The following is a 20,559-nucleotide window of genomic DNA, read 5'->3' as shown; positions in this document are numbered from 1 at the left end:
CTCCGAGCTGGTGCCCCGAGTGAAGAGGAACAATGAGGCCCCAAAGGCCTTTGAGTCGGTGAGGGTTGAAGAAATTCCGCCTCGAACCGAGGGTGTCTTGGAAGAGGACCCAGGCAAAGTCCCCAAGTTGTTGGAGACTGAAGATGCCTCCCGCCGAAATGAGCAGTCAGTGGGTATGTCTGAAGGCCCAAAATGAAGAGGACGTCCCAAGTGACTCACTTGGGGAAATAGTAATTGGAGATTCGCCGACTCTCCCTGCATTTTTCGAGGAGGCAATTTAGGATGCCCAAGCTATGAGGACTCCCGATGTGGAAGGATCCCACGGAGGAGAGGACCTCTTTCGTGGTTTCTTCACCGGATTCGAAGATGCTACCGACCTGAGTGAAGCATCGAGTCTCTTCGATGAGGCTCAACGAATCCTGAGTCGGGTAAGTCTCAACTCCCCTCATCGATATCACACTTGTATTTATTTCTTCTTGTCTAATTTCCTTTCTTCTTTCTGCATAGGCCTTGGCACTCCATCAAGAGGGGTTTTCTAAATCCCTAGTAGAGCTGAGCCGATGTGAGGCTGATCTTCAAAGGCTCACGGAGGAGAGAAATTTCCTCAAGCTTCTCAACGGGCAAAAAGAAGAGGAGATCAAGGATCTCCGAGCCAAATTGGCCATGGCTCACAAAGAACAGACCGAACTGATTGAGCAGGTAATGAAAATCTTAGAAGCTCATGGTATCAGTTTGGGGACGATGGCTAACACTTAAATCTCATAGGTTCAACAGAAGGCCGAGAGGATCGAACAGCTCCTTGAGGAGGGTAATATGATGAAGGCGAAGACGTTGGGGTGGAAACAAAACATGGACCGCCTTGCCTCAGAGGAAGAGGCTGCTCAAGACCAATTGTTAGCAGCCGAAAGTCAGCTCCAAGACGTGAAGGAGAAAAGCTCAGCTCAGGCCAAGAAAATAGAGGATCTCGAGGCTCGATTAGCCACCGAACTCGTAAAAGCTAAATCTGAGGCAAAAAATGTGAAGGCCGACGAGGAGGCGATTGTGGCCGTCTACCGATCTGATGCTCAAGCTGCTTAAGCCCAAGCAAGAGAATTTTTCGAGGCCGCCCAAACTCGATCTCTCTGGATTGCCGAGCTCGCTAAGTGCCAATCTCGAAAGGAGACCCTCGAGGAGATCCATGCTCGAGGTTACGATCTTACTGACGAGATAAGGAAGGCCAAAGAGCTTGAAGACGATGCTAAGGCATTTTCCTCCTCCGACGGTGACGATGATGACAAGAGCAAGAGGGGATCTGAGAGTGGGGAGGACCCCGGTGAAGAGGAAGCCACCTTCGAGAATAGTTAGGAACCTTAGGATTTTTCTTTTTGATTTTTTGTGTAGGACCTTGATCGGTCCTTGTAAATATCTATATAGAAAGGCCTCTTTTCTTTCTGACTTGTTTTCACTTCAATTTCTGCATTGTGTTTCATTCATGCCTTATGAATATTTTGTTCACAAGTTCGAAGCTTAGGCAATTTGATCGAGGTCTGGCCAGTGTAGTCTTTACAAAAGTGAGTAACTGCTCGAACTCGAAGTAGGATGACCCTTAGGTTTTAGTTGAGTGAGGATGACTTCTCGAACTCAAAATAAAATGGCCCTTAGGCTCATGAATTAGGCTGATATGGCCTCAAAAGAATGGCTCTTTTCCCTTTTCGGCTTAAAAAGTTAATCATATAAAAATTTGTTATGCCTTAGCATGAAATAAGGTTGATTGAGAGTTAAAACAATCTGGTACACCTTAGGGTTATCGGGGGTTGATGTTATCGAAACCCTTTATAATTTTGCCGACGGTAGCCTTTTTAACCAGTTTTGTGAAGATATTAGAAGGCCTATTTTTATTACGAAATTCGGACGTCTCCAAACCGTGTTAGTTTGGTCGTAGCCTTTAACTTGGGATTTGCCTCTTGGGATTATTCCCTGATTATACTTCGAACTTGTTAGAAATGTCAATCCCCTAGTGGGGTGGTCGTGGCCTATAAAAATGAGGGTTGCCTTTTTAAGGTCTTATGATCTCGAGATTTTAATAATTTGATTTCATTGATTTTTCGGATGGCAGTCCCCGAGTATGGGGTAAGTTGTTTGAACTTCAGTTGTGATCGGCCCTTAAGCCTGTTTGCACAACAGACCAAAAGTGTGAAATTGTAAAGTAAAATTTTTTCTATGGCATGAAATATTTGGCAAGGAAAGATACTTCTCTCAATATATTATACATGCATACATGTTTGCCTTTAGGGCTCGAGTAATCCACATGGGCACAGTTCGTTTGACCGTTTGCCCTTTACAAAATTTTCCCTACCGAGACCTTGTTGGCATGAAGTACCTTTCTTGTAACAAAGTTGACATCCGAGGGTGATGCCCCCCAATATTCGAGGTTGAATGTAAAGAAGCCTCGAATACTGTTGAATTGCTCTAAGTTAGCACGAACAATGGTTGCCTCATCAAAAACCTCGCCGGAAAAACCCATTTGGGACAAAAAATCGGTCCAAGGGAAAAAGAGTGCAACACGTGCTTTCAGACCTAAGGACTTTGTGATGAAGAATCCTTCGATGTCTTCGATTGAAAACCTGCAGTTGGTTAGTATAAAATATAAATGAAAATGGAAAAGGTCGTACCTTAGCAATAATATCATTTGAGGAGTGATATGTTCTAATTGTTTGGTAATTGCTCGTCGTCCATCATGCCAAGTTTGTAGGATCCTTTTCTGGCGATATCGAGAACCTGATACGATCCCTCCCAGTTCGGGCCAAGTTTTCCTTCGTTAGGGTCTCGAGTATTGAGGGTGACCTTTCTCACGACTAAGTCCCCGATTTTAAAGTGTTGAAAATTGGCTCTTCGGTTATAATACCTCTCGTTCCACTGTTTCTATGCGGCCATTCGTACGAGGGTGGCTTCCCGTCTTTCATCTAGCAATTCGAGGCTCGTATTCATAGCCTTGTGATTTGACTCTTCCGTTGCATACCGAAACCTGAAGCTAGGTTCCCCGACTTCGATCGGGATCAGAGCTTCGATACTGTAGACTAAAGAGAATGGTGTTGCCCCCGTACTGGATTTTGACGTTGTTTGATACGCCCAAAGGACCTCGGGCAATATTTCTCTCCATTTTCCTTTAGCTTCGTTCAATCTTTTCTTTAGATTTTGGATGACGGTATTATTTGTCGATTCGTCCTGTCCGTTCCCACTAGGATGATACAGCGTTGATAAGATCCTTTTTATTTTGTGGTCTTTGAAAAACTTTGTCACTTTGCTACCGATGAATCGCTTTCCATTGTCGCATACGATCTCGGCAGGCATTCCGAATCGTCATATAATATGGTCCCAGATGAAGTCTATGACTTCTTTTTCTCTGACTTTCTCGAAGGCTTGTTCTTCAGCCCACTTAGAGAAATAGTCAGTCATAAAAAAAATGAGTTTAGCTTTACCTGGGGTCGATGGTAGAGGGCCGACGATATCCATCCCTAATTTCATGAACGACCATGGGGATACGACTGAGTGGAGTTGCTCTCCAGGCTGGTGGATCATCGGTGCATACCTTTAACATTTGTCGCACTTTCGAACAAATTCTTTAGTGTCCTTTTCCATATCAGCCCAAAAGTATCCTGCTCTGATGACTTTGTGAACCAATGACTCAGCACCGGAATTATTTCTACAAGTGCCCTCGTGAATTTCCCGTAGAACGTAGTCGGTGTCTCCTGGTCCCAAACATTTCGGTAAAGGTCCATCGAACGTTCTCCTATACAGTGTTCCATCCTCGGCCAATGTGAACCGTGCGGCCTTCGTGCGGAGAGTCCTCAATTCTTTAGGATCCAATAGAATCTCCCCGTTATTTACGTATTCGATGTACTTATTCCTCCAGTCCCAAGTTAGACTTGTGGAGTTTATTTTGGCATGTCCTTCTTCCATGACTGACCTCGAAAGTTGTACGACAGTCCTCGATCTAAGTTCATTGTCTTCGATCGACGACCCCAAATTTGCAAGGGCATCGGCCTCGCTATTTTGTTCTCGAGGTACGTGTTGTAGGGTCCATTCTTTAAATCGATGTAGAGACACTTTTAGTTTTTCCAAGTACCTCTGCATTGGATCTTCTCGAACCTCGAAAGTTCTGTTAACTTGATTTACCACAAGTTGGGAGTTGCACTTGGCCTCGATGACCTCCACTCCCAAGCTCTTAGCTAGCTCGAGACCTGCAATCATGGCCTCATACTCGGCCTCATTGTTAGTTAATTTCGAATTTTTGATAGACTGTCTAATTGTATTACCTATGGGTGGCTTCAAAACTATGCCTAGCCCCGACCCCTTGATGTTCGAAGCGCCGTCTGTGAAGAGGGTCCACACCCCTGATGATATACCCGATTTGAATAATAGTTCCTTTTCGACTTCGATTACGAGGGCTGGCGTGAGGTCGGCCACGAAGTCTGCCAAGATTTGAGGCTTGATGGTCGTTCGGGGTTGACACTCGATATCGTACACACTGATCTCGATGGCCCATTAGGCTAATCGACACGAGAGTTCGGGCTTATGCAAAATGTTGTGAAGGGGATAGGTGGTTACAACACAAATTGGGCGACATTGAAAATATGGTTTTAATTTCCTATAGGAGCTTATTAAAGCAAGCGCTAATTTTTTTAAGTGTGGGTATCGGGTCTCGGCTTCACCTAGGGTCTGACTAACATAATAAACAGGAAATTTTGTACCTTGCTCTTCTCGAACTAAGACCCCACTTACCGCTATCTCCGAGACCGCAAAGTATAAGTAAGGTTGCTTGTCCACCTTTGGGGTGTGAAGCAATGGCGGGCTCGACAGGTATCGTTTGAGTTCTTCCAAGGCCTGTTGACTTTTCGGGGTCCATGCCAAATTGCTCTTTTCTTAAGCAGTGAGAAGAACCTGTGGCTCCTATCTGTGGACCTCAAAATAAATTGACCCCAAGGCGGCTATGCTACCTGTTAACCTTTGTACAGCCTTGACATTATCAATAACTGTGACGTCTTCGATTGCCTTAATTTTATCGAGGTTGATTTCGATCCCCCGATTTGATACCATAAAGCCGAGGAACTTGCCCGAACCGACCCGAAGGCACATATCTCCGGGTTAAGCTTCATGTTGTACTTTCTCAGTATGTCGAAGGTCTCCTGCAAATGTTTTAAATGGACCTCTACTCGCAGGGACTTAACTAGCATATCATCAATATAGACCTCCATTGATTTACCTATTTGTTCTTCGAACATTCGTTTTACTAGGCGTTGATAAGTAGCACCGGCATTTTTTAGTCCAAACGGCATTACATTATAGCAGTAGGTGTCGTATTTAGTGATGAACAAAGTTTTTTTCGGTTCCTATCCTCCGGGTTCATTTGTATTTGATTGTACCCGGAGTAGGCATAGAGAAAACTAAGGATCTCGTGGCCGGCCGTGGCATCGATCATGCGATCGATATTCGGCAAAGGAAAGGAAACTTTAGGGAATGCCTTGTTTAAATCCTTATAGTCTACGCACGTTCTAAGTTTGTTTCCCTTTTTAGGAACTACAACTACGTTTGCTAACCATTCGAGATATTTTACCTCCCGAATTGATCCTATATTGAGAAGTTTTGTTACCTCATCCTTAATGAATGCATGTTTTACCTCGGACTAGGGCCTTCTCTTTTGTTTTACCAGGCGGAACTTCGGGTCCAAGCTCAGTCGATGCGTAGTGATCTCCGATGGGATCCCTGTCATATCTAAGTGGGACCAAGCAAAACAATCCATATTTTTTAAAAGGAATTGAACGAGTTTTTTCCTGAGCTCGGGAGTTAACCCCGTTCCTAGGTATACCTTTCGATCAGGTAGATTCTCGATCAAAATGATTTGTTCCAGCTCTTCGACTGTTGACTTCGTTGCATCAGAATCATCAGGGATTATGAAGGTTCGAGGTATCATATAATCATCATCCTCGAAAGTATCCCGCTCCTCCGATCAGGCCGAGCCGGTGACTGTGGTTGCTATTTGACTTCTTGCTTTCCCTTCGACACCGATCCCTTTGTTGATAAAAGCGCCGATATCGGTACTACTTCGTCGATTGCAAACATTTCTTTGGCAGTGGGTTGTTCACCGTACACTATTTTGATTCCTTCTGATGTTGGGAATTTCAAGACTTGATGAAGCGTCAAGGGCACTGCCCTCATCTTATGAATCCAAGGCCTTTCGAGCAGCGCGTTGTACCTCATGTCACCTTCGATCACATGGAAATTTGTTTCCTGGATAGCCCGGCCACATTACTAGCAAAATAATTTCCCCTTTGGTGGTTTCACTTGCCATGTTGAAGCCGTTAAGTACTGGAGTTGCGGGCATGATTTTATTTTGGAGGCCGAGTTGCTCTACGACCCTTGATCGAATAATGTTTGCCGAGCTACCTGGATCAATCAACACACATTTAACTTGAATTTTATTCATAAGGATAGATATTACTAGTGCGTCGTTGTGAGGTTGTTCGATCCCTTCTGCATCCTCGTCGTTGAAAGACAAGGTTTCTTCCGATAAGTAGTCCTGAGTTCGCTTTTCCTTTATGTTCGTCACCTTGGTGCGTTTGAATACTGATCCTTGAGGAATATCGACCCCTCCAATTATCATATGAATCACATGTTGTGGCTCTTCCTACTCGTTTTTCCTGTTTGAATCCCTATTTTTGAAGTGATTCTTGGCCCGATCACTTAAGAATTTTCGAACGAGCTACCTCCTCCCTCAGATGTCTGCAGTCTTCGATTTTGTGTCCATGGATACCATGGTATTTGCATATTTGATTAAGGTTCCTTTTAGATGGATTGTTGTGTAGGGTTCTGGGCCATCTAGTATCTTTGATCCGTCTAATGGCTGACACAATACCTGATGCATCGATGCTGAAGTTGTATTCTGATAGTCGTGGTGCTTATGTGGGCTCAACATATTTATCGAAGCCACTTTTACTCATGGGCCCTCGGGAGCTCTTTCCTCGATCATTCCTTCGATCATTTCGAACAAGATTACGTCCTGGGCTGCTATTTTTACGATATGCGTTGTATGGTTGATACCGATCTCTGTTTGATCGGAGTTCTCTGTCGATGTCCCTTTGAAATCTGCCGACGGGCCTATTTGAGTAAACAGAACCTGAAGGGGTTCCTGATTGATCATCCCCGACCCTGATCTTCGACTGGTATCGATTATGTACATCAGCTCAGCTCACAACTGGATATTCCATTAAACTCTGCTTTAGTTGTTGTGATGCTATCGAACTTCGTTCGTTCAAACCTTGAGTGAAGGCTTGAACGACCCAATCATCTGTGATCGGGGGTAGGTCCATGCATTCCATCTGGAACCGAGATACGAATTCCCTTAATATTTCATTGTTCTTTTGTCTCACTTTGAAGAGGTCTGACTTCTCGCAACCTTTATTGCTCCGGCATGTGCCTTTACGAAGGAATCTGCAAGCATGGCGAAGGAATCGATGGAATTGGGCGGCAAATTTCGATAAAGTTTCTCCAAACTTTTTAGTAGAACGGATTCAATCTCATCATCTTCTAAGTCATTCCCCTTTATTGCGCGTGTATAAGAAGTAACATGCTCATTAGGGTCGGTGGTTCCATTGTATTCGGGAATTTCTAGCATGCGAAATTTCTTCGGGATGGGCTTCGGTGCCGCACTTGGAGGGAAACGCTTCTGCACGAACTTCTTCGAATCCAAACCCTTTAGAATCGGTGGTGCCCCCAGTATTTGGTCAACCCGGGAGTTGTACGTTTTGACCTTTTTGTCATTAGCCTCGATTTTCTTTTCACCTAATTCAATCCGTTTAGTGAGCTCTTCGAGCATTTTCATAATGGCGGGGTGAGTCCCCGATTCATTGGTGTTCTATTTCTTCGATACAGGTTCGGCTCTATGAACAACTTCTTGTGATGTTTCGAGCTCAATTCTTCTTGGTGCTCAATTCTGATTTGAAGTTGTGCTATCGTAGCTTTTTGAGTCTGCAACATCTCGAATATCATTCGAAGGCTAATTCCGTCTTCTCCACCGCTCTATGTGTTCTGATCGGCTGCTCGAGCATCTCTGCGGATGCTATTTTCAGGGTCGACGCCCAAATTCCCATTAATGGCAATAGGGAAGCTGACATCGACTGGGTCTACGGCTGGCGGTCCGTCGGGGTTGACTGGAGGTACTCCGTTTCCTGGGGAAACTATGTTTTCGTTCTCGCCATGAAGACCAAGGCCGTTGTATGTGTGAGTGGGTGCTACTTGAGAGTTTGACATGTTGATTCCTGAAATCAAAGCACTTACAAGAAAAAGCGTAAAGCAGTGTGTGTTATGAGAATTAATACCAGGCAATCACTATTATCCTTAGCCCCATGGGCGCGCCAAACTGTTTACCCTAAGGACACGTGATTTCACCTAATACTAATTGATGGATATAAAGATCAGTAATAGAAATTAACAATGAGATAAAGCAAACCAGTCTTGAAACGTATATCAGCCCTCGAGCTAGAGTGCCCTCGAACTGGTCGGTACCCAAATAGTTAAGAAATAAGCAAACTGATGAACAAGAATATAAGCTAGACAGAAAATGTTATATTGCTTTGATATGCATGAACATAAGATGGTTACAAGATGATTAGAACCCTCTTTATATAGTAGATGAATCCTATCTATGGTACAATTCTAATTATGGAAGTAAATCCCATGATTAGTCTAAACAACCGCCCTTGATTTGATCTGTTCCGAGATTTCCGCTATGATCTTCGACTAGTCATGGATATCTAGCCTTTCCGTTATTATGCTGTCATCGATCTTGCATGTTGTATGTCTCGTTTGATCTCGATCACCACTGGCCTCGATCTCGACCGGTACCTCGATTCCCGAACTTGGTATCTTGTCCCCGTGCTATGGTCTGATCCACTACGAGGCCGAACTTCGATGCGACTCCCTGGTCTCGGTCAAAATCGGGTGGGTCCGATTTTAACCGTATACATTGATCTAAAATGATTAATTTGGTAACAGATCAAGTAATAGAGGCGAAAATACTACGTGATCGATTTCTATCCATTTGTCCAAGGCTAATAGTATTCCGTAAAATCAATCGAGGTGCGTGTTCGCTGGCATGAACAACACAGTTATCATAAAAAGAAGAACTTGGTTACAAATTTCTCTAGTAAACAGAAACGTGTTAGGAGTGTTAATGTCTGAAGGTCCAACATATATATATGTAGTATAAATTCCTAAATTGGCTGTCATTCCCTTTAAAATGCTGAATTGTATGATCTCTCTTTGTTGTGTATGTAATTTTTGTGGTCTGTGTCTGTGTATTGTTATTATGGTCACATGCACCACATTAACATCTCTTTTAGAGATTCTCACATTATTGTTTACTATTTGTTAGCGAAGCAAGGCGGCCATGAGAATGAGATAATTGAAACAAAAAAGGAAGAGGACAAGCTACATATGTGCCTCACCATTTCAACTTGTTTGGACTTTATTAATTTGTTTTTGTTTTGTTTTAGAAAAGATTCAAATTTGCTTATGTATTGTCTGCAATTGTTCAATTTTTTCCTCTATTGTATTTTTTGGTTCATCATACTTTTGCCATAACACACAATCTTGTAATTGCGTTTATCATTAATGGAGCTCCAATGTGAAATGAGTGAATTCCACGTGTCAAAGATTTTTCAAGAAAAAAAGGTCTATATTTATCACTCAACTTATGGTTATAGCTTAAAACTACCCTCTTGTTGGAGCTCCCTAGCTCCATCATGGATCAAGGGTGAAAAAAAAGAATTCTTTTTCCTATCTACGGGGTAAATAAACCAAAAGTTTAATAGGGGTAAAATTGCTCTAGTTCGATTAGTGTATGGACAAATTTAACCTGTTTTCGTTGTTCCTCTTTGATGCATGTACATGGAAAAGTGGGGTTATAGTACGCAAAAAACGTTTCTTATATTTATTAATCTTTTCCTACTTTCATCTCCTAACACCAATTACTTTGATGACAGGTAAAAGAGAAGATGGAGAGACGGGAAAGGATGAACAAAGTATTAAATTTTGTAATGGGTACTCCTAATTTTAGATGAGATGGACTATTATAATGAATTTAAACATTTTAAATGTTATTTCTTCGCAGAGAGAATGAATGCGGTTTATAGTAACACTGGATATTAACTAATGAGGAAATAGTTTGTGACAAGATTGTGATTTGTGAATAGGATTAATAATAGAGCATTATTGTATACGGCCAAAATCGGAAGAGTTCGACTTTGGGGTTATTGTAGCACTCCATGTCCAACCTCGAGGAGCTCGAAGTAGAATCTGAAGTATGGCCCCGATGTGCGTCCCTCGAGGGAGCACATCGAAGGTCAATCTCGGAGCAATACAAATCGATGATCGTCATGGAAAGGCGGGAAAGCTCCCAAGGACACGTGCTTAGGGCTGACCAGGTCTGCAAGAATAGTACCAATCCGTACTAAGCCATTATACAGCTGTACCGATAGTATTTCCCCATCATTATTAGACATGTACTATGTTAGGATCTCCCCCTCTTATATAAAGGGGACCCTTGTCATTTTGTAAAGGGATTGATTTTTACTGAACACATACATTATTGAATACAATAGAACATTCTCTGCTTCTCTTGCCTAAACGAACTCAACAATTATTTCACGTATTTATTGCTTGTTCATTCATGGTTCATTTATTGTTCTTCATTTACTGCCCATTATTAACCGTAGAAGGCTATCTTAGAGGCCTTCATTACCATCGTTTCTTCATCAATCGCTCATCGCTAGCTGCCCTAGCTAGACCTCGAGGTCCAGCCTTGTGACCATACTGGTTTGCATATCTTACTCTCTTTACTTACACTTAGCATCTATGGCCTAACAACTAGTATAAAAATAAATCACATATTTTTAGAACCACAAAATCAAATATAATTGTAAATGCCATTTTACAGATAAACAGTTTAGCGCCCACCGTGGGACTAAAAATAATAGTGGTTGTTTTTGTGCTAGTATTCTGAAAACACAAGTTATTCTTCACACTTTTTCTTGTCCAAGAATCTCTGATTTCAGGTCAATAATGTCTAACTCAGCAAATGCACATGAAAAAAACGGTACTTCATGGAGATAACGGTGGAGATGCCGGTGTACCACCGCAAAACCCAGGGGTGGCACCAGCACAAATCCCCATCGACGTGGGCTCACGCAACATTGTGCATGTCAATGTGAGCTCTCATACGAACGAGAGTGTGCGCGGGAAGAAAGAGAAGTTAGTGTTCAAGACATTTTTGAGATGTTGCAAGCATAACAAGTGGCTATTGCTCAGCTGCAAAGTCAACAAAAAACTCCAAGCACAGCTGCACCGAAAATGGCTCCTCGAGACGAGCAGGCACCAGAGAGGTTGAGTAACAACGGGTCAGCAATAAACCCATATATTATGAAGATGCTCGAGGACCTCATCAAAAGAATTGAATTAGGAGAAAAGAAGATATAGGATAACGATAAAAGGGTGGAGACTTATAACTCGAGGGTCGATCAGATCTCGGGCGCGCCCCCGATTCTGAAGGGCGTAGATTCAAAGAAGTTCATACAGAAACCATTCCCACCGAGTGCGGTTCCGAAGCCCATCCCGAAGAAATTCAGAATGCCCGATGTCCCAAAGTATAACGGGACCACGGACCCCAATGAGCACATCACCGCTTATACTTGTGCTGTAAAAGGGAATGACTTAAAGGATGACGAAATTGAGTCTGTCCTGTTGAGGAAATTTGGAGAAACGCTGTCGAAGGGGGCTACGATGTGGTATCATAACCTGCCCCCAAATTCCATGATTCATTTTCCATGTTGGCAGATTCTTTTGTGAGGGCACACGCTGGTGCCATCAAGGTCGCCACCAGGAAGCCCGATGTCTTCAAAATCAAACATAGAGATAACGAGATGCTAAGGGAATTTGTATCTCGCTTTCAGATGGAGCGAATGGAATTAACACCAGTCTCAGATGACTGGGCTACAGGCCTTCACTCAAGGCTTGAGCGAACGAAGCTCGGTAGCTTCGAGGCAATTAAAATAAAATTTGATCGAATATCCCGACGTGACCTGGGCGGATGTGCACAACAGGTACCAATCAAAGATCAGGGTCGAAGACGACCAATTAGGAGCCCCCTCGGGCTCAGTATATCCTAGCAGGCTCTTTACAAAGGAACAAAGTTTTACAGAAAGGGAGTCGAGACCAAACAAGGAAAGATACCAACAGTATGTAGAAGATCGAAGAAATGCCCCGAGGCGTAATGCATCTCGAGGCGATCGAAGGATAGATCGAGGTCAAAATTCCCGGGGACTCATTAGTAAAGCTGGGTACGATAGGCACACTAGGCCGATAGAGGCACCCCGGCTATCTGAGTACAACTTCAACGTCGATGTCTCGGGCATCGTATCGGCCATAGGTAAAATAAAAGATATCAGGTGGCCAAAACCCATACCGTCGGACCCTTCACAGAGGAACCCTAACTTGGTATGTAAATATCACGGCACTCACGGTCATAGGACCGAGGATTGTAGACAACTTCGAGAAGAGGTAGCCCGACTGATCAGCGAGGGGCACCTTCGAGAATTCCTCAGCGACCGAGCTAAAAACCAATTTCGAGAAAGAGAGGCGAACATGAAGAACGAACTAGAAGAACCACAGCACGTCATCCACATGATCATTGGAGGGGTCGATGCCCCACAGGGACCCGTTGTCAAACGGACAAAAATATCCATCACCAGGGAAAAGCAAACGCGGAGTTACATACCAAAGGATGCTCCCATGTTCAGCGAAGAGGACATCGAGACCTTGTCTCAGCCTCATAATGACGCACTGCTAATTTCTTTTCTTTTGAATAAAATTCAAATTAAACTAGTGCTCATAGATCCAGGTAGCTCGGCCAACATAATCAGGTCGAGGGTGGTGGAGCAGCTCGAACTGCTCGACCAGATCGTACCCGCCTCTCGAGTCCTCAATGGATTCAACATGGCGAGCGAGACAACAAAAGGGGAAATCATCCTCCCGGTCAAAATAGCCGGTACAATCCAAAACACCAAGTTTCATGTCATTAAAGGTGATGATATACAATGCCCTACTTGGAAGGCCGTGGATACACAGTATGAGGGCAGTGCCATCAACCCTTCATCAAACGATGAAATTTCCAACCAAGTATGGAGTAATAGCAGTATACGGGGAGCAGCATGCAGCAAGAGAGATGTTCGTGGTGCACGACATGGCACCGGCATCGACACCCTCCTACATCAAAGAAGCCAAAAGACAAGTAAACAATTAGGTAGCGACCACAACCGACATTCTCGGCTACATCCGAACGAGTGAATAAAGGACCGTGCCGCATCCGCGGAGCAAGCAATTGAAATTTATCGAGGCTCGAACGCCATCATTGCTAAGGTACAACCCTCTCCCTTTTCATTTATGTTTTATACTAACTTATTGCAGGTGTTCGATTGAGAGGAATTGAAGCGCCCTCCAACTCGAAGACCTTGGGTTTTAAAGCATGCGTTGCGCTCTTTTCGCTTAGACCGGATTTTATCCCTAACGGGTTTTACCGGCGACGTTTTTAACGAGGCAACATCCATATGCTACCTTAGGGGAACTCATCAAGTATTCAAGGCTTCTCTTCGATCAACCTCAAATACTGGGGGGCATCACCCCGGGAGGTCACCTCTTGAAAGAAATTGAACTACGCCTAGGAGGAACTCGATAGGAGAATGTTGTATTGGGCCAAATGGTCAAATGAACCATGTCCATGTAGAATAGTCGAGCCTCCAAAGGCAAAAAACATGTACGCATATATCAAGTAATTGAGGAAGCCTCTTTGCTTATCAAAACACTTTGTGCCTCAAAGAAGTTCACTACTTCCTCATAAGACGGCTCAAAGGCCAGAAAAACTCTCGAACACTCGGGGACTGTCATCAACAGTCAGTTCATCGAGCCATCGAAAACTCGAATTCGTAAGAACTCGATCAGGAAACTTCGAGCTTGTAGCCATCAGTGAGGCAACATCAAATCTGTAAGACCTTAAAAAGGCATAAACCCGATATTAAGGCCAAGGCTATATATCGAACTTATAAGACCCCTAAAAAGGCATACCCTCTATATAGACGCCAAGGTCACCACATACGGGGACTAAAGGCTACGGCCAAACATAAAGGCTATGGCCAAACATAAAGACTACGGTCGAACTAAAAGGCTATGGCCGAATTAACGCGGCTCGAAGATGTCCGACTGTCGCCATAAAACTAAAGGCCTCCAAATACTTCAAAAATACTTCGAAAAGAACCAGTTAATTAGGCTAGCCTCGGCATAAACAAAGGAGCTTCGATAATATCAGCTCCGAACAATAAAAAGGCTTCGAAAACAATCAGCCTTCGATGAAAAGGTTTCAAAAACTCAACCCTCGAGCGAGCCTCCCAAGGTACTCATCTATCATCACATATCGACTCATAATCGAGGTTCTCGTTTGAGTGTCAAAGAGTCGGACGAACATAAAACATGCCAAGGCATAATCAAAACTTCAAAAGTCTTTAGCCAAAATGAGGGAAAACTATAGCCATATTAGAGGTTGTATCGACCCAATCTAAAAAGAGTTTAAGGGCCAACACGTAAGAACCTAAGGGCCAGCCTAAAGAGCCTAAGGGCCAATGCATAAGAGCCTAAGAGACAGTCTAAAGAGCCTAAGGGCTAATATGCTGAAAACTTAAGGGTCAATGAACCTGAGTCAAAACTTGGTTCGAGGATCGGGTCCTAAAACGGTAAACTATTATCAATTATTCATCGAGCGCAGCCTAAGGGTTCTTATCTTGAAGTCCAACCGATCGGACTAATTATCGGCAAGCATCAAAACTCAAAGCATAAACAAAGACACTAGCAAGTGGAAATTTATATAAAGGGAAAACCAAAGGATTCCTTTTTTATTATAAATAATGGTATAAAGATACATGCTATGACACTCCCACAGGGAGCCCGATACAAAGAATAAGAAAGAAAAACCTAATCTACCCTCGGGAACTTAGCCTTTCCCCTCGGGGACTATGTCTCAATCGGCTCCCTCGGGACCAGCTCCCTCACCGACCTCCTCCTTGTTGTCTTCAACATCGGAAACGAGGAACTTGGCACCGAACACATCCGCCTTGGCCTGCTCTATCTCCTACGAGAGATCGAAGCCCTTACCATGAATCTCCTCGAGAGTTTCCCTCCGGGATCTGCACCAGACATATTCATTGCTCCTCCTCTCTCGATCAAAATCCCCCCTCAACTTCATACGAGCTTTAACAGCATCTTTCAGATAGATGGCCACCTTGTTATCGGCTTTTGCTCGGACCTCTTCAGCTTTGGCCCGAGCGTCCACAACCTCGACCTTCATCTCCAAAAGATCTGTTTCAAGTTTAGCAATCCTGCTGGTCTGGACCAAGTTGCTTTCTCGAGCATTACGAAGTTGTATCTCGAGGGCGGAGGCCTTAGCCAAGGCGTTCCTTTTGGCTACAACATGAGCATCTATTTGTGCCTTCAATTCGTTGCATCCGGAATTAACCTGGTTGGCTTCGCCCCAAAGGCGTTCCAACGCCTCTATCTTTCTCTGCAACTGAGATACCAAAATGTTAGTTTACGAACATGGGAGAAGAAGCCTGTCGTCCCTCAAAATAGAAGTTACCTGTTGCTCGAGGTTACCTTCGTAATCACTGCTTTGGTTCAACTCCGATCGAAGATGTATCAGCTCTCTTGTCTTCTTATCACAAAGAAGCCTGAGGGATTTCTCCCCGTTCAGGGCTTTACGCAGCTTAGCCTCACAGCGAAGCAGCTCAGACTTGAGCTTATCGAAGGCCTACGAGAAAGAAGGTTCAGTTGAAAAGAAGAAAGTACGAAGTTGGAAAAAGTAGTAATGACTCCAAAGCTCACCATAGAGCAGAGTCGCTGAGCTTCTTCGAAGGTCGATTTCGCATCCACCAGCCTGGTCTCATCGGCCCCTGTAGAGCAACCCGAGGCGCTCTGATTGGGCGGAGATACGTCAAAGCCCATTTCCCTCGGAGTACCCCTTGACGTTCGAGAACCAGCCGCCAAATCAGGTAAAGAAGGACCTTCGCCCTCCTCGGAGTACCCCCTCTCTCTTCCTTAAGACTAGGGGCCTCGAGCCCAATAGGATCAACAGTCTCGGGAGGCCTTCTTGTCCGAGCCATCAACGTAGAATCATCCTCTCCGGGTGCATTGATGTCCACAGAACAACCAATAAATATGAGATTTTCTTCAACAACAACGTCCTCCTCGCACCCCCGGGCGGGTCCTGCCTTGCTATGGGAATCCTCGTCTTTCGAGGATCTCTTTCTTTTATTGTCCTTCCTTGTCTCAGAAGTCGAAGTTTCTTCCTCCACCTCGAAAGGGGACGGTCTCACCTCAGAAAACTCACTGATGCCTGCAACAAAGAAATTAGCGTACGTAAAGGAAAGAACTCCTCGAGAGAAGGAATACATAGCAAATACCATGGTGCTTAGCCTCCTATTTGCCCTTCGGCAAATCTCGCCACTTGCACTCATCGTAAGTCGAAAAGGCCGCCAGTTTGCGGGCCCAGTCCACAAGATCAGGGACCTCATTTCGCATCCACGGGATCGCTGCGGGAAAGGAAAGAAAACGTCCTTACGGAGTCTGGCTCCACCAAGAACAAAAATAATAGAGTTCAGTATGTCACTTACGCTTGAAATTCCATTTCTCAGAAAATGGCAGGAACTCCGCAGGAATAATATCGACAGTCCTCACTCGAACAAACCGACTCATCCATCCTCGATCCCTGTCCTCATCATCGCTAGCAATAAAAGGCTTGGTGGATCGGCGTCGTAGAGTATTTAGGCCTCAGTAATGCAAGGGCCGATACAATCTGATGAGGTGGCTAAGAGTGAACTCGAGCCCGGCCTTTTCAGCAAAAAATCTCATCATCAACACGATCCGCAAGAAAGACGGATGGATCTGAGCCAATGTAACTCGATATCTTCTACAGAATTCGAGCACATGTCGGTCGAGAGGACCCAACATAAAAGGGTACGTATACACATTCAGAAACCCTTCTACGTGGGCCATTATACCCTGTTCTCAGGAGGGTACCTGCAGCCTCTCCTTTTCTCCCCATCCGCAGTCTCTCCTCACAACCTCAAGGTCTCTCTCTTCTATTAAGCAAATGAACCTCGATGCATGTTCGTGATGGCTCGGAATGTCGAGAGGTTTCTCTATCGTAAAATCTCTCGTCCAGACAAAGCAGTTCGAAGTTGGCTCGCCAAACGCTGGTGGTGTACCACCGGCCGGGCGGAGAGAAGAGGTAGGGCTTCCCTCTGTCTAGTAAGCAGATTTGGGTGTGGTGGACATGGCTCCCTCAAAACAAGAAAGGGAAGATGAAAACTCAAGCGAAAGCTCTGATCTAATGCGGCACTAGAACTAGCAGGAAAGAACTCCATAGAGAAAGGTAGATGCACAAAGCGGCAAAGTCCTCAATAAAAAGAAAGCAAGTATATATAAGAAGAGCGGCGACTATTCATTAACTTTGATAGCCAATCAGATCTGACAAAGAAATTATGATTTTTGGGAAAATGTACCGACGGGGCCACTTTGGTCACTTCACGGTCATATCACAGGAATAACGATACCACGCGGTGTTCGAGGAATCGAGGAGTCAAATCGATCCCTTACCAACCCGACCCCAAGGGTCTCTGTTACTCCAAGACCAAGCTCGAAGGAGTTAAATTCAGGTTCGAGGCTTGACTGTGGCATGAGAACTAAAAGGCAAAGCTCGGAAGACATTAAACAAAAAAAAATCTTTGCATTCCAAAAATATATTTACAAAAGTGAATTTACAAAACTCCCACGAGGAGTCCACATACAAAAGAAGAGGAAGTAAAAAGAGCAAAGGTGGCCTAGTCTTCATCTTCACTACTCCCCGAGCTACTTGAAGAGCCCTCGTCCGAAGTAGTCGGAGCTGCCAAGGCCTTCGCTTCTTCGATCTCGGCAGAGAGGTCGAAACCCTTGGCGTGCACTTCTTCAAAGGCTTGCCTCCGAGCTTCTAATCAAGCATGTGCAAGGGCATGAGTCAATTTGAGCTCGGCCTTGCCGGATATCTCCCCGGCTCGAGCATTCGCTGCAGCATCATCATCCCAATATGAGGATATGAGTTCATCGGCTTCAGACTTAGCCGTGGATAACGCGGCAGCCAACTCACCATGAAGCCCATTGAATTTATGAGCCTCCTCTCTAGCACTTTGAAGAAGACTCTAGGTCGAGGCCAGCTCCTCTCAGAGAGTATCCCTTTCCAAGGCCATGCTATCCTCGTACCGTTTCAACTCAAGGATCTCAACATCTTTGGCTGCAATCTCTTCCCGAAGCTGCCCCTCTAGGGCATCCTTTCGCTCAATCTGCAAATGTCGAGTCAAGGCAATAAACACCTAGTTATGAAAACTCAAGGCAAAACTCATGAGTACCGAACTACCTGCTCGATGAAGTTGGCCCGCTCTTGGAGCACTTTCTCCGAACTTGCTCAAAGGTTATTCAGTTCCTCCTCCCTTCGAGCGTATAGAGTTTTTAGCTCTTTTGGGTCTCCTCTTCGCCAGGAGGAGGCGATCTCATTGAAACAACTTCCCCGAGGCCTGCACAAGCGTAAAATGTCAAACATACCGCCAAGAAATCTATTCATAAGGAATTTAGAAGTGACAGTGGTGAAGGCGTACCATGATTTTTGGCCTCCCATCGAGTTTTGGTCAAATCACATCAAACGCGCTTGTCATATGATGAGGTGGAGTCTAAAAGTCTAACCCAGCTCGGGAGGTCCTTGACCGCGCCGGGGAACCACATAGTGGCTACGCAACCAGAGGAGAACCAATTCAAAAAAAAGGAGCTAGTTCGAAAGAAGAAAAGAGGACATTCAGATAATAAAGTATGCTCGGTGTAACGACACTTACATCTCATATTCCATTCCTCAGGGAATGACATCTTCTCGGCAGGTATGAGGTCTGAAGTCCTGACTCGGACGAAGCGGCTCATCCACCCCCGGTATTTATCTTCGTCAGTATTTGCAAAAAATGCTTTGGTATATCGATGTCGCAGCTTGACTAGGCCCCCTCGATAGAGGCGAGGGCTATACAATCTGATCAGATGATCGAGGGTGAAAGACATCCCCTCGACCATGTTCGAGAAATATCTAATCAAATAGACGATTCTCCAAAAAGAGGGGTAAATTTGACCAAGTATCACTCGATATACTCGGCAAAAATCGAGAATCACCGGGTCTATCGGTGGAGAAGAAGAATCTATAGAGCCTAAGGTAAAAGGATACGTATACACGCTGAGGAAACCAGGTGTATGTGTAGTTATATCCTCTTCCGAAGAAGGGATCTCTACTTGTACCGCCTCTTCCCAGCGGCAATCTATTTTCACCTTCTCTATGTCGGTTATTAAACTAACATACCGAGACATGGGCTTGCACGGCCCGATATCAAAGAAGGTTTATGAACTTTGAAATCGGAGGACGTATCGAAGGACCCAGGAACACACTCCTCAACGCTGGGAGGCACTACCTTTTTTCTCTTAGACGAGCGTTCCGAAGAAGGGGCTTCCCCTTTTTGAGGTACCGTCCTAGAAGTTTTGGCCATGGTAGTAACGAAGTTTCAAAGCAAGATGACGAAGAAGTAAACATAGAAGAAGGGTGAACACAGGAAACTGTTAACGAAGATTTGAAGATATAAAGATGTGCAAAGGTTTAAAAGATAGAGAATTGGAGTATTTATAAGTGAATTGGAGGAGTTGAAAGGGTGACCAATAGCGGTTCGTGGGCTTTTCAAGAACCGTGTTTACAAGACCCCTGTACAGCTTTTCCGTCACAATATTTAATGACCTCACGTGGCTGACGTCGCAATGAGGGTATCGAGGAGGCAAGAACTCAAGATCGTTTCTTATCATTTCATTCTAAGAAATTCGTGGACTATCTGTATACGGCCAAAATCGGAAGAGTTCAACTTTGGGGTTATTGTAGCACACCATGTCCAACCTCGAGGAGCTCGAAGTAAATTTGAAGTATGGCCCCGAACATCGAAGGTCAATCTCGGAGAAATACAAATCGATGATCGTCATGGAAAGGCGGGAAAGCTCCCAAGGACACTTTGTTAGAGCTGACCAGGTCTGCAAGAATAGTACCAATCCGTACTAAGCCATTATACAAGTGTACCAATAGCATTTTCCCATCATTATTAGACATGTACTATGTTGAGATCCCCCCTCCTATATAAAGGGGACCCTTGTCTTTTTGTAAAGGGATTGATTTTTATTGAACACACACATTATTGAATACAATAGAACATTCTCTGCTTCTCTTGCCTAAACGAACTCAACAATTATTTCACGTATTTATTGCTTGTTCATTCATTGTTCATTTATTGTTCTTCATTTACTGCCCATTATTAACCGTAGAAGGCTATCTTAGAGGCCTTCATTAGCATCGTTTCTTCATCAATCTCTCATCGCTAGCTGCCC

The 20,559-nt window shown here is 44.4% G+C and overlaps 1 protein-coding gene across 1 annotated transcript; it reads left to right on the top strand.

The window, feature by feature from the left end:
* Positions 1 to 293: 293 nt before the first annotated feature.
* Positions 294 to 1,344, top strand: LOC109208223 (centrosomal protein of 290 kDa-like). Its single transcript, XM_019371287.1, has 4 exons — positions 294 to 428; positions 508 to 699; positions 766 to 1,047; positions 1,159 to 1,344. The coding sequence occupies exons 1-4, from the start codon at positions 294 to 296 to the stop codon at positions 1,342 to 1,344; spliced, it is 795 nt and encodes a 264-aa protein (XP_019226832.1).
* The last annotated feature ends 19,215 nt before the right edge of the window (positions 1,345 to 20,559 follow it).

Source organism: Nicotiana attenuata, unplaced genomic scaffold, assembly GCF_001879085.1.
Source record: "Nicotiana attenuata strain UT unplaced genomic scaffold, NIATTr2, whole genome shotgun sequence".
In the NCBI taxonomy this organism is placed as follows: Eukaryota; Viridiplantae; Streptophyta; class Magnoliopsida; order Solanales; family Solanaceae; genus Nicotiana; species Nicotiana attenuata.
The sequence above is the reverse complement of the archived record's forward strand: the minus strand, read 5'-3'. Positions and strand labels throughout refer to the sequence as shown.

Bases quoted from the DNA above. Each gene is read 5' to 3' on its own strand.
- LOC109208223 (XM_019371287.1), top strand. From the start codon at position 294: ATGAGGACTCCCGATGTGGAAGGATCCCACGGAGGAGAGGACCTCTTT. The intron at 700-765 runs GTAATGAAAATC...TAAATCTCATAG, and splicing joins AGACCGAACTGATTGAGCAG to GTTCAACAGAAGGCCGAGAG. The intron at 1,048-1,158 runs GTCTACCGATCT...CAATCTCGAAAG, and splicing joins ACGAGGAGGCGATTGTGGCC to GAGACCCTCGAGGAGATCCA.